We start from the raw sequence: 14,529 nt of genomic DNA, 5'->3' as shown, positions 1-14,529 counted from the left end.
ATAAAAATGTTATTAGTTAGTCTAAATGGGTCTGGGCTCTTGTCCTGTGATTTGATAGTAAATCATTTAAGCTGAAGTTACAGCATGTTCAGTAGGAGAGATAAATCACAGCTTCTCTCCTGAGATTCCAGCAGCATGTTAGTGAAAGCATGATGGTGGTGGTGAATCAATTAGGAAGGGAGAATTAACAGCACTGCTGTGTACTGAGTTACTGTGCATTTGTGAAGGAAAATACAAAGTTTCTGAAGCACTGTGATTTTCAGTATATTTGAAGTCTTCACTGTAATTTATACTGGCAGGACATATTAAGTTAAAAAAGTAAACTGCAGCCAAGTGAAAAAATACAGTACTCTGTTTTAAAGGGGAGCTTTTTGTATTTATGGCATGATGTTAGCAGCACTCTTAAGATGAAGAGCAATTAACTACCCGAATTGAGTAGCAGCTGTTTCATGAGAACTCACAGTATTTATTAACTTACAGAACACCTTAATTCTCTGGAAAAATCATTTGACATTCACTGCAAGAGACATAGGGTTTAACTAACAAACTTATTAGGGCTAGAAGGCTGCAGGAGCACTAAAATCTGCCTTAGCAATAGCATGAAGGTCAGATGTGGATCTTCTTTCCTGCACATGCAGTACTTCCCATGGAGCATCTTCAGAAACTGCAATCTCACAAGTTCTAATTGCTGGTCCTTTAGGGGAGACATATGTTTCTGTGGGTTTTGGCAGGGAGCTGTTCTCACACAGACAATCAGAAAGTGGCACTAGCAGCTCTTTATGTCTGGAGAATAGGTCAGCGCCCACAGCTAGCCAAGGCCAGCATTTCTAATGAAACGTGACCAAGTTGCACTTCTTTAAAAATTGAAGAAGTGGCATACATTCTGATAATGGGATAATGGAGGCTCCCTACCCCAACCATCATCTCTGCTCATGATCATTAGGATGTGGAATATTAAGAGCAGAGCAACTGGGCGTAAGAGCCGACGTCCAACATCTGTCGTGCTGGAGTCCATTAGTGTTCCATTGCATCCTATTGTTTTTGGATTATTCACCCTCATTTCATTGTCATTGCTTTTGCTAGGGATTAATCAGCTGTTTACAGCTACACCAAGTTTTGGAGTCATAATGAAAACAATTGAGCTATAGTTCTAAATAAATATACAGTATTCAGTCTCTAATGAAAAAAGTTACTAATTTATGAATGCTGGTAACAATTTAATTAAGTTTGAAATCAATACAGATAATAAATCATTGTGTGGCAGGGTTTTTTTTTTTCCCTTTTGTGTACATCTTAAAAAGATCATGTGATGTCTCCTTGTAAGTTTATGTAGTTGTGATTTCGGTACAATACAAGTACAGTAAAAGAAAGATGTTGTAATTATGGGGCATGGGTGTGTGTATATTGTGGCTCCTCTGGCATTACAGTTGTAGCAGAATTGATCCCTTGCTGCCAGCAAGCAGATTTGTTTTTCATGTCCTCTTTTATTCTTGTCACTTATTTAGGAATACAGTACTAAAAATACACCTTTAATTCATGTCAAATGCACATATATACTTGAACAGGGTGTATTACAAAGGGCAGTTTTTAGGTGATGAGTATACTTACATGTTTTTGTGTATAACTGTCCTAGCCCATCTAAATATCTTTGCAATTATTAGATAAATCTATTGCTACATTTTAACTGTTTAAATATATTTAAATTATTTTAATGACTTTGAGTTTGCTGACAGGCAAACATATAATCCCCTTTTTTCTTAAGATACTACTCTGGTTGCAATGTTGTGTTTTTTATACAGCATTAAAATTGTGAATGCTGGAGGGTTTCTAATAATTTGAGTTTACTTATTTTGGTACCATATGTGCAAAAAAATGGTATTCCTGACCCTGTATCTTTTAGCTCTTTCTCCTGTTTGAGTCATGCAGTTATTCTTCTATCCTCAACACTTAGCCAGAATTTTGACGTGTTTTAATGTACAAATACTACAATGCACAGAGATTTTTTTTTTTTTTTTCCCCCTGAGTTGCAACAGATTATCCATTGAAAGGGTCTTGTGCTTAACTGCCCAGAGTCTTGTGGGGCCAGCCAGACACTACTCCAGATGGCAAGTTGTTAGGGCTGGACAGAATGGCTTTGGAAGACTTCTCACCAGATGAAGGCTGTAATGTTGGGATTTTACTGTTTGCCTTTTTCCCCTGTAGTTCCCAGGGTGGGAAGGTGCTGGGATGGCAGCAGCGTGCCGCCCGCCCACCTGCCACCACCTGCTCACTCTTGTGCTCCTATAAAGCCTCGTCTTGTGCGCTCCACACCCTCCCTGCCGGCCGGCAGAGCCCAGCAGAGAGAGAGAGATCTCTTGGGGAGTCACGGCTTCAGAGCACAGCCCTGCACATCTCAGCATCCCCTCCTCAACTGAGTCAGGACTGCTCTCACTTGAAACTGCCACTGGGAGTTGTTGTGCCTTAAATCCAGGAAGATCCTTCTTGGATTCAACGGGCCGTTTTCTTCGTCACATACATTTTGAGAATGGAGATTTTATTGTTTTCTCTCTCTCTTTGAGATTAAAGAAATTAAAACAATGAAAGCATAAGACATAAAAAATGCTTCATTCTTTCTTTCAACGATAAGAAACAATTTTCAGGCGTTTCCAGAAGAAACTTCTATTGTATTATATTTATTTTTTTAGAAGGCAAGAAAAATACTCCATAATTTATATCGGGAAACAGGTCGAAGCGGTACGAGGGTTACTCCATGAGTGCTTTCCTCACCACATTTTAGAAAGCGAATTTTTCCTAGGTGATCTTTGTGCGTGTGAAGGCGAAGGTGCATCAGCCATGAAGAGCTGCAAAGCCAGTCCCCTGGAGTCGGTGGTGGAGCCAGGAGCAGGCTGTGTGGTGAAGTGCAGCTCGGAGAGGCTGGAGAACGCTGCCAAGAGGAGGCTGGCTGCCAACGCCCGGGAGAGGAGGCGCATGCAGGGGCTCAACACGGCCTTCGACCGCCTGAGGAAGGTGGTGCCGCAGTGGGGGCAGGATAAGAAACTCTCCAAGTACGAGACCCTGCAGATGGCTCTGAGCTACATCATGGCTCTGACCAGGATCCTTGCCGAAGCGGAGAGGTTCAGCGCCGAGCGAGAGTGGCTCAGCCTGCACTGTGAGCACTTCCACGGCGACAGCTACCACCGCTCCCCGGCTCAGAAAGCCGTGGCCCACAGCGAGCCCTACGCACCCAGGGCGCTCAGCTACCACCCCGAGCACTTCCAGCTAGCTAACTAGAGCTTCTTGCCAGCTAAGGGTGTGCAGCAGGCCAGATGTGTAATTTAATCATTAGCGAGAGTTAATCTGCTTGACTAAGGTAATATTGGCGTTACTATAGCTCATTCTTGTTTGCATCTTACAGTCAGTTGACAAAATAAATTTGCTCTCAGAATGTAAAGCCAAAAGGTGTTTAAGAGGAATGAATTTATTTAATGCTGGTGGAAATGATACTTTGAAGTATTTCTGGCAGTTGTTTCCTGGTTTATCTAGTGTATTTAATGCTTTAATTAAAGTTTTTGGTGTCTTTTTTTACTGTGATGAATCATGGCAGTATTTCTACAGGTCATGGGACAAGTTGACCCGTGGTGTAACTGAATGGAATAGCACCAGAAATGGATCTCATTCCATGTTTTTCTTTTAATGTCAGCTTTAAAGTTGTTCTTTAGTGTCTTTTCGCATAAATGGTTCACATGGAAAAAGTTTTATAATGTATTGGAGTTCTAGTCCTCAGAGAACTAACTTTCTTAAACTTTGTAAGTTTGACATATGGGTTCCAAAGTTGTGTAGGTTTGCTTTAATCCAATTTATGGTGTCTCTTGTATGCTCGAAAAAGAGCTGGTTTCAAGTCATGGAAGGAATGTTTTATTTTCAATGGTTGTAAAAACATGTGTGATTGTATACCATAAATGAGAGTGCTTGTGTGAAAATAATCTAAGCTTCTAGATTTTGGTAGGCTTTAAATGATGGGATTTTATTTTTTAATCTTATGTTATCTGGAAACAATAAGAGATTTTGTAAATCTTAAATAAAGCGTTTTATATACAATGTCCTCACCAAATATCTGAAATTCCTACCCTAGGAAGTACTTACTAGTGGATTTTCTACCCCAAATGTTTCACTACTTCTGTCACAATCCTGGCAGTTTAATGTGCTGAAGAAACAACCAGCAAATGATATTTTCTTCCCGGTTACAGTAAGGAGTGTATTTTAGGTACAAATTTGGGGGAGAAATTATGGAGCATTTTTGTAGAGCAGTTGAGTTCATTTCAGCCCTGGTGATGTGCTGAATGACCTTTTGTTTACTTGCTGCTCTCACTTGTGGGGGATAGGGGGGTCTGGGGAGAGCAGGCAGCAGAGGAAAGGAGGTTGGGAGGATGAAGAAACGAGGAGAGGGAGGATGGCTGGGGAAGCAGATGTGTTTGTAGCAGGGTGCAGAGGCTCAGCTGTTGGTGCCTGGTGTGGTGGCAGCAGACTGTGGAGCTGAAGGATGCTGCTCCTGAGGGGAGATGGCAGAGAAAAGCCCCCCTGGGGTTAGCCCGGAGAGGGAAGGGAGAAGGAGCTGCTGCCCCACAGCAGCTGGTGGTGGATTTCCAGCAGGGAAGGCTGGCGGGTTCCCTGCTGGCTGCTGCCATGTCTTATATTTGAGGATTCTTTCAAATGACAAAAGAATAGCTTTGATAGGAGTTAGTTTCGACAATTAAGCAGCTTTCAGAGAAGAACAAAGGCATGAATAGGAACTAAGCCGTGTTTGGGGGAGAGGGGCTGTGCTGGAGGAGCAGGGCAGAGTCCTGCCCTCCCTGTGCCTGTCCCTCACAGGCTCCTGCCTTTCCTGCCCTGCCAGCTGGATGCTCTCTGCCATGCAGGATGGCTTTCAGGCTGCCTTAAACACCCTGTGTGTTCTGAGCAAGTCTCTCCTTTAAACCCTGGCACTCAGGAATGGGGTTTCTAATGTGTATTTAGCCTCTTTAAAGGTAATGAAGTGTTAATTGTTAAAATATGGGCTTTGCTTCGTGTGAATATTACATTAGATCTTTATTAGCAAGCTGAAAGTGGATTCAGCCTCAGAGTTATGAAGTCACGTTATTCAGGCAGTAGAATTAATTGTTGTCCATCATATAGTCAAGTTAATGCTGTGTGAATATTACATTAAGTGGCAAGTTTATGTATATCATAACAATGAATACAACTCTTAATTAAACGATGTGCCATCTCACCCTAATGTATTAGCTGTAAACTTCAGGCAGAAAGTCACACCTGCCCTGCTAACAGCAGTGGGTTTCCATACTGAAACAGGAATTGGATGCAAATCAGTCATGTGATTATATGCCATAGAAAGCTTGGATTAGTGAAAGATTGCCTAAAGCTGAGGTGGGAAGGGGAATACAGTACAAAAGGATAAATGCCAGAATAGGGTGCAAGAACACAACTGATGCTTCTGTGCTACTGACATATGATTTGTTTTTGTGGGACATGACATTGCAGTCGTTCAGGTAAAAGTACTTAACAGCCATTTCTCTTCCAATTTTGTTTCTTCTGTGCAGCATTGTACTTTATTTTCTGCTGCATATGATGATATAGTTAAAAAAAGTAATGGAGTAGTATGCAGGGAATGATTAAATGGTAATAAACTCTCATAAAGAGGAACAAATCAACACAAACCCTAAAATATCTGGGCTCATGTTACCAAAAGTTATTAAGAATTGAAACTGAAGTCCTGCAAAGCACTTCAGTGCAGTATGCAGGTAGTGAGCACTTACAAATCAGCTCATGGAATCAATCTCTGCTTCTGACCAGTAGGGTTAAGGTTATAATGCCCTGTAATCCCCATTCTCTTAGATTTTGTTGTGCTAATGGCACATGAATGTTTAGTAATAGCTTTATTTATAATTAGTAGTGTTGCTGCTGGGAAAATTTTATCTAATGCTGTGCTGGTTTTGTTTCTTGGGAGGGTGCAGTGCTGAAGTTGGGATTTTCAGTTTAGTGTAGTAGTGAAGGCAGCAGAGTAAATTCTGTGTAGTGCACAGACAGCTGTCTATTGACTATCTGTCAAAGCCTTTTGGGGAGTGAGTTGAGGTGATGGGAAAGTTTGATCATTAAAAATTCTGTTGGAGTGCAGTTTGAAAAGCAGAACATATCCATGCTGGCTGGGACTTCTCAAACACAACAACTGTTCAGTAACTCATTGATTACTTTTAATAGCTTGCCTTTACAAATACTTCAGTGCCATTTGTGAAATGTAAACTTGACAGTTTGACTAGGGTTTGGGTATTGCTCCCAAATATTTGTTCCCCACTGACTTTTTGATGCTGGCCAGGTAATGGCTTTGAGCCACCCTCTGTGCTGGACTTTGCTGCTATGGGCATTCCATGCCCCCTCCCCTTAAATAATTATGGCTTCTATTAGGCCTACCAAATAAGCCAAAGCTTAGATGCTCAGAGCTTGGTGTGTTCTTAGAGGCTGAGTTTTGTCTGCCCATCAATCTTTGTCCCACTGAACAGTGCAGTTTTGTTTTGAAATACTTTTGTTTGTAGTACCAGTACTGCACCAGGTCCATCTGGCCATTATCACTGTAATTGTAGAACCACATTACTGGGGGAGCTTTGGGGATGACAAATGCTTGCTTCATTTGATATTTTACAGATATGTGTTTCACTGTTGAAACTCAGTGTGAAATTCTAATGAACTATTTGTGGGAAATCACCCTCTATTTTTCTGGAAGAACTTGCTGCAGGGTTTTCTATTTGAAGCTACAGGTACTGTGCTTCTGTGGTTCTTCAGTCATATCACCCTGTTTTGACATGCCCAGAGTTATTTTTGAGCTTGGATTAAGAGTGGCATTTAAACCTGCTGTGACTTAGCAGTGGCTAAAAGCAGAATTAGGGTAGCACATTCCCAAAATGTGTGTTAATAATAAAACCTCAGAGCTTTCTTCCTCACCATCAGCATGTCTTTCAACTTCCATTCATCCCAAATTTTTAGGCTTTTGTCTTCCATCTCGCCCTTTATGAGGTGTTTAGTGCACAGTCCATCTTGTACTATGCATACACCCAGGGCAAGTCTCAGTTCTTGACTGGGATTCTGAAATGGTGCTGCAGTACCCATTCCTCAAAGTAAAATTGCAGTACCCATTCCTCAAAGTAAAATGTCCCTGACCTCAGCTCTACATTTGTAAAGTCAAGGCCAGTTCAGCTTCCTCCTCCAGTATCATTGGGCAGTTCAATATTTAGCTCACTCCCTCTCTATTGTGAAGTAAAACTTTCCTTGTGAAATCTTTGTGGAAGTCTCTCCTGTGATGGGATTCACTAGGAACAAATTTTTAACAAGTTCTGTTTCCAGGCCAGAGGAATTGATTTGTCAAAGGAAGCTTTTGCCTTAACATAGGTACCCTTACTCTTGGGATTCCAGCTCTTTCAGCTAAGCAATATGGAGGTGGTTCTTTGTAGTTTAGGAGTGAAATTTATCCAGATTTTTAAAATAATTCACAGAAGAGCTGCTTTTTGCTTTAAATATGTTCAACTCTTCTATTTCTACAAAATATCCAGGGTAAAAAAAGAGTGCACCGAGGATGAAGACATGTTTTTTCATGGAAGAAGCAGTCTGGTGTTTCCTCTACACAGATATCATAAAAACCCACTGATTTCACCTGGGACTTGTGGACTTCCTAAAAATTCTCTGTATTTTAAACTTTAATTACATGTCAAGCAAAGCTGGCTTCAAAACCCCTAACCAACCCCATGTATAATATTTAAATGTCTCTTCTACTAAAGAGTACATTTTCATATTGTCTACTAATTTTTTTTTTTTTTCTAATTTGGAGTTCAGTTTTCATTTGTACAGAAATTAGCATGCAAAAGATACCTTACAAAATTTGCTGGAAGTGTCTGCATGTGTAACTCCAAGGAATAAGAAGTTCATTTTTGACTGGCTTCCTGCAGCCTGGGGTGCATAATAATATATTTTTTCTAACATTTGAGATTGTCTTCGATGTTCTTCCATTTCTTTACAAAACTGTGGTTCCTGTTACTAACAGACTGTGTGATCATAAAGGATGGGCAGTTCCTGAGCTGAATTCCCACTGCTATCACTGGAGAACTCCCCTTAAATTCACACACATATGGCCCAAGATTTCTTTTGATAATGCAATAAATGGCTCCTTATAGTGGACTATATATATAGAGAGAGAGAGAGAGGATGAATAAAGGCATTAATAGAAGCAACTTTTGCTGCTCAGAGGAAATGATAAAATGTGAAAGAGCCACTTCAGCTCACGGTGCTGTAGCTGAGCTGAAATGGTTTTAAGAACATTTCCTTTGACCTGGCAGGTAGAGAAGTACATGGAAATCAGGTGGGAATGGAGAAGCATTGTTACATGGGAGAGCAAAAGTGACAGGACTCATCCTTTTTTTGGTCCTGTTCTCTTCTGCAGCTGAGCTATGAGATCCAGCTCCCTCCATGGTTTGGTTTGCCCATTCCAAAATGTCCTGAAGGGCCCTTGCACAAAGCAGGTGCTCAGTTATTGGTGTTGCAGGCATGCAGAGGGAACAGTGAACTTCAGTGTGTGTGCTTGGTGTGTTTGCTTTGCCCTCGGGGAGGTTTTTCCTGTTGCAGTGCTGGGTGCACAGCCAGGACTGGCAGAGGTCAGTGCCAGCCCCTGAGAGCACAGGGAGCTGCACAGGGCTGCTCTGGGGCAGCAAGCAGGGATTCCAGGGCAGAGGGGGCCAGTGACACAGGGACAGGCACACTCTGAATAAATCCTTGGAGTTCAGCTATGGCAGAGTGCAGGCAGGAGGATATTTTAGAACTGATGGGAACTGATACCAAGAATTGTTTAAAAAAGCAACTTTATTTCACAGCTACCTGCTAGAAGCATGGCTAGTATATAACTTGACAATATTGATGGTTTTCTTCTACATAATGTCGTCTGATTTCATGAATCAGCTGTCACAGCAAAGTTCTGAGAAAACTTCTGGTAGTGTTGCACATTTTCACAATTATTTGAACCTGTGAAGGACACGGTCTTGTATGCAACTCTGAAGCATTTCTATAAGTTCAGGTGAGATGAAGGGAAATACAATACTGAACAGTCAGGTGGGTTTTTTTCCTTTCATGTGCAGTTAAAATATACTATAAAACTGACGTGAGCATTTTTCTTGCCAGTGAGAATGACTTTGGAAAAAATAAAATTAAAAATATCAACTTCAATCAAGAAGAAATATTAACTAGAATGTTAAGGCTCAAAGTGAACATTTTTGTATTGGAAATAATGAGGCAATTTTCAATGAATTACTTCTCCAGTATTAACAGTATAAATATTTCCTTAGGTTTTGTAAAGACATTTTTCAGAAACTAGTGCTTTTAAACCTGGTGGCATTAAGAACATAGTTCTTAAATGAATCTGTATTCCAGATTTATTGGTTGAAGTACCTACAATTGCTGTAAACAATTGGGACTGGTAGTTGTTTACACAATGAGATACAAACTGCAGACTTTCCTTTTTGCAGTGTGTGCTCTCATCTCCTCATGTCAGCAGATGTGAAGCATTCAGGAGGGTTGCTCCCCCTTCCATGTGGAAGCCAGGAACTCAGTCCAGTGGTTTTAAGGCAGGAGGTCCAATGCTATCAATGCAGCCCCAGCTGTAATGCTGCTCTAGGCTGGGTTTGTATCAGTCTGGACCAAAAGTTTAAAGCAGGATGAAAACGTTTTAAAACCTAGAATTGCAACGCCAAAGATGTAATTTCTGCTGTAGTGTGCAATAAACTGTGCCTCTGATTGGTTGTGCACCAAACCAGGACCAGCAGGAAATGGGAAACCAAATCAACCACAAGGCTGGGAGTCAGTGAACACTTGAGAGGTTCCAAACATGAGCATTTCTGTATCACACTTCCACAGCATCATGCTCCACATTGGGCTGGTTTCGTGGGTTTTGGAAGTTAAGAACTAACAGTGACTGCAGGGGAAGGTGTAACATGAAGTTTTGTTGCTGCAGTAGCCTGCCCTGAATAAGAGGATGAAAAGCTGTGTTGGTGTGGAGCTGGTTGCTCAGTGAAGAGCAGCAAGGAGCAGCCAGGTTGTTCAGGAGGGAGCAGAGTGGCTCCAGCACATCCTGTGGCAACACAGGACTGTCCTGCTGTCCTTCCCTTCCACAGGGCTTTTCCCCTTGTCTTTTCCACCACTTGACACCAAAATTATGTTTGTGTTGCTGTTTTCTTCCAAGCTCTTCCTTGTGATGAGCACATCAATAGCACTTGTCAAACAGCACTGACATCCATCCCCACCTGCTGCCTTGGCAGGCTCTCTGCATGGGCTCAGCACACACACAAGGGAAATGTCCTGTAGCATTTATTTAGGGAAGAAAATGTAGCCCCTACAGACCCTTTGGGACCAGGGTGTGAGTTGGTTTTCATCTGAGCTACTGAAAGGAACTGAAATTGCTGACTTCTGAATTTTGAAGGAAAATGTGAAGGGTTTTGATCTTTTTGCTAGGAAATACTGTTCAAGAGGGAATATTATAGTTCAGCTAATGCATTTTTGGTGATCTACCTTCTGTAGGCTGACTCTCACTGAGATTTCTCTTGAATGCCTAAGAGGGGTTTTAATCCTTCTTACACAGATCTTTGGGAAAAGTCTTTCAGCTTCTTGTCCTCCAACTTCCAAAGAACTGAATAAATACTTTAAGAAACATTTTACCACATAAAGGCCAGCATGTCAGCTCAGGTTATAATGATGTGAGTTTGGGAACACTCCTCTGGTGTTGCAGAGAAAAGGTGAAGAGAGATGGATTGCATGTTTGCACTGTGCACTTTGTCTTTCAATTTGCATTGAGTTTTTGGGTGTGATGTCTGAGAGAACCACTGCTGCTGTCAGTAATACTGATCAGAATGATTCCAGCACTGGGACCCAGGTACTTCCAGTGGTGAGTACCACATTCCTTTCTTCTGCACTCTGTGAAGAGCTCTTGTAGCTGGGCTTGCCCAAAGGGTTAGAGTCCAGCAAAAAGGAAAAGTTTGTGCTGGCTTGAATTCTTAGTTTCTACTCAGCTACCAGATAACTTAATCCAGGTAGGATATCTAGACAGACATTGGAAAATAAAATAATTTAGGAAGGGTAGAGTGATTTAGGTCTGAAAAAAGCTCAGGAGGTCATCTGGTCCAACCCCTCACTGTCAGCCAGGAAAAGGGGCCACAGGGGACTTCCAAGCAGACAACCTCTTGGCTAAGCTTGTGCTGAGGGGTAAAGCCTGATAGCCAATATACAGCCTGGAATACTTGAGTTCCAAACCTGCTCTCTGCTTTGTGAAATGATGGGAAGACCAGGACTGTAGATGTGAGTTTGATCTTTTGTGTCTTAATTTCCTACCTTTCCATCTCCCAACAGCACTGAATTAAGCCAGCAAAATCCAATAACTTTTCCTGGATTATTTTTCCAAGAGTAGCAACTAATGTGGGAAACTTGAAAATTTGGGTGTAGTTTTGGAATCCTGAAGGCACTCTAAGAACCAAGTGAAGGTAACAGGAGCAGTAGATCCTCCATCCTACAAGATCAGACCCACAGAATGTCTTAAGTTCTGCATCCCCTTACTGAAGTCACTTAATGCATGACTGTCAATAGCCAGGAGTTTTATTTTGTTTGCTAGGGAAGAGCTACAATGTGGGCAGCATCTGCTTTCCTTTGGGAACACCTGTACCTTGTTTTAACTCAGGATAAGAGTGGGGTTTAGCTTTCTGGTCTGTCCAGTCTGGGTTGAGTTGCCTAAGATTCTTAACAGAAGTGTAAGAGTTATAATGGTGGTTTTGTTTTATGGTGTTCACTCAGGTGGGAGGTAAAACAACACAAGAAATTCACTTCCTCTAAATCCTGAGGGAATCAACAGTTAGGAACAACAGAAGCTCTATTTGTGGGAGGCTCAGTGAAAGACATTCTCAGTCTCTGGCTATATCCAATATACTTCTGCTCTTAACATAACTCTTCATTGTTTTCTTTGCATATGGAGTTTTTTAAAGTTAAAATTTTCAATTTGAATAATCCCCAAAAATAGTCTAAAATGAAAGTATCTGTTAAAATTTGTTTCCATCCCTGTGACTTTGATCGTGACTTTGTGGCATTCTGCAGCCACGTTGAAAGCAGTAAGAAGTGCTTGAAACCAGTGTCCAGAGAGAGGGTTAGCAGTCATTTAAAGATGCAGGAAAACATCTTAAACATTCACAGATTCTAACAGCTGGGGGTACTGATGTAATTGTATAGATGGCAAATATATTTAAATCAATCATTAAGTGTTGTCACTTAACACCTTCTGTTGAGCTTTCAATCATTTGCCTTATTTATTACTGCTGTTGGGGTTTTTTTTAGCTTTTTGCATAGAACTGTTGCTTAACTTCTGTATATTAATAGAACTTTCTGTCTTCCTGTTAGACACCACACTTGTGATTGTTTCCTAAATGGTGGTGAAAATTTACCAGGTCACAATTCCTTTCCTTTTAGCTATAAAAAGAGCTAGATGGTAGATGCACATTAAAAATTAGGAAAAAGAGACTGATATTTAAAAGCCATGAAGTGACAAGTTTGGTATCATCCATGTTAAAGACAGAGGATCACTGACATGGTAAAGAAAAGAGTATGAAGCACATCTGGTAAATAGTTTCAGCTATGGGCTCAAGAGAACATGCTCCAGGCAGGAGGAGTTTCCATTTCCTATGTGCCTTATGCACATGCCCTGTACCTTATTTTGTGAACCCTTCCACCAAGAATACACAGTTCATAGAGTACACACACACACAGATATAAATACTTAGGGTATACAGCTGTACCTACACGAAATGCTATATTTTCCTAGTCTGGAGTTCCAAAATTCTAGAATAGGCTGGCATAATAATCATATATAAAAATGAGTTACATCTTTTCTATTTAACTTGTGCTTTGTGATTATTTGGCATGTTTTTTTTTTAAGTTACATTCAAAGTCTTGTTGTTTACCCTCACTCAGGATTGGTGCTACTGTAATGTGGGTGTTTTCACTGGCAGTGTTCCAGCTGATCATCACCAATCCTTACCATGGCAGCTACAGTGCAGTAGCTCTAATTCAAGAAGTAAAAGTGGTATTGGCTTTTAGGTGCTGAAAACTATGTTTACTATGTAATTCTTAGCAAACTACACAGTACTGAATTTATTGCACGACACTCCATACCACAATTATCCTGCATTAAAATCATATGCAAAAAGTCTGCTACCATATGTTACTTGCAGCATTTGCAGCAGCAGAACACTTCATTCCGAACGAGTTGCTTGTAAACCTCGAGCACGGCGAGTCGTACCTCTCTTGTTTTTATTGTTGAGTTTTTCACAGTTCTCAGTCTCTCCGCTGGTGCAGCCAGAACAAGTGTTTGTTTTTCAGAGTTCTTCGCTCTCCACCAGCTTTTGGCTCGGGGATGAGAACAGCACGGGGCTCTCGGGAGCGGGGAAGGCAGAGAAGATGTCGAGTCCTTGGCTGCTGAGGTTGCTGTAGCGGCTGCCCCCGGGCCGCAGCTTCAGTGCTTGTGGGACCTGCCGGTGCCACTGAGCTGCAGCAACACAAACACACTGGGCTCTAAAACCCCCAGCCTGGCTCACAAAGCAGCCATGGGAATCAACCCACACACCCCGGTGAGAAGGGCACACTCCGTGGCTCTACACAGATAGTTACTGTTTGTATTTTGCTGTATTAACATTTTGATAGTATGGTAAATGTAGCTTTGTAGTTAAAAGGTAACTTGTGTAGTTAAAATAGGAACTATGTAAGTGGGATATTATTTTTTTAAGAAAGGAATGAGGTGCTCACACCAGACAGCAGCCACAGGACACCCAAATCTTTCAGAGAAAGAGAATTTACTGTTCTCTTATCAGAAGAAACTAACTTCTTCCTGCCTGGCTAAGGATGGAAGGATTCAGAGGCAGAAGCTGACCCTGCCCAGACAGAATCCTGGGTTTGAATGGAATTGATGCACCATGGATGAGGTGTATGGATATGCAACAGGCTGTTGCTTTTAAGGGTTCATCCTCTGTTAACATGGGGCCTTTTTCAGGCTTGTGCTGCCCAGAAAAGGTACCTGGACTGTCTGTAACTCTTTGTTTCTATTGTGTCATATTGTCCTAAATTCAAATTGTCCAAATTATTATTACTCTAATTATATTACTATTTTTATAACCATTTTATTACTATTAAACTCTTATAAAATTTTAAAAACCAAGTGATTGGCATTTTTCACAGCTGGGAAGTTGCTCCCAACATTCCTGAAGAGAGCACAGCATTGGGCTCTCTGGGTTAGGCTCTGCTCTTCCAAATGTTATCTTTGGTATTGTTTGTATGTTCAGCAATTCTGTTGAAGTCTACAGATAAAATTTCATCCCTGTTCAATTCAATGGCAATGTCTGCACAGATTTCACAAAGTCCTAAATTTAATGATTGAATCTTTGGAGCCTTCTCCAAAGCCCTTGCAATCAGAACTAAAAACTTACATAGCATGAA

At 41.3% G+C, this 14,529-nt stretch overlaps 2 protein-coding genes across 2 annotated transcripts in view; one reads left to right on the top strand and one right to left on the bottom strand.

The window, feature by feature from the left end:
- The first annotated feature begins 2,051 nt into the window (after positions 1 to 2,051).
- On the top strand, positions 2,052 to 4,054 carry ATOH7 (atonal bHLH transcription factor 7). The gene has a single exon (XM_059850758.1). It carries the CDS (start codon positions 2,833 to 2,835, stop codon positions 3,268 to 3,270), a length of 438 nt encoding a protein of 145 aa, XP_059706741.1. The 5' UTR covers positions 2,052 to 2,832; the 3' UTR covers positions 3,271 to 4,054.
- Positions 4,055 to 8,856: 4,802 nt separating this feature from the next.
- MYPN (myopalladin) overlaps positions 8,857 to 14,529 on the bottom strand; it is a 57,718-nt gene continuing 52,045 nt past the window's right edge. Inside the window, exon 20 of the mRNA XM_059850821.1 lies at positions 8,857 to 13,585. Within this exon, the coding sequence (XP_059706804.1) occupies positions 13,416 to 13,585 (170 nt within the window). The 3' untranslated portion in view covers positions 8,857 to 13,415. The remainder of the gene's footprint in view (positions 13,586 to 14,529) is intronic.

This window comes from Haemorhous mexicanus, chromosome 7, assembly GCF_027477595.1.
Source record: "Haemorhous mexicanus isolate bHaeMex1 chromosome 7, bHaeMex1.pri, whole genome shotgun sequence".
NCBI lineage: Eukaryota > Metazoa > Chordata > Aves > Passeriformes > Fringillidae > Haemorhous > Haemorhous mexicanus.
Note: the sequence above shows the minus strand (reverse complement) of the source record. Positions and strands in the feature narration are given on the sequence as shown.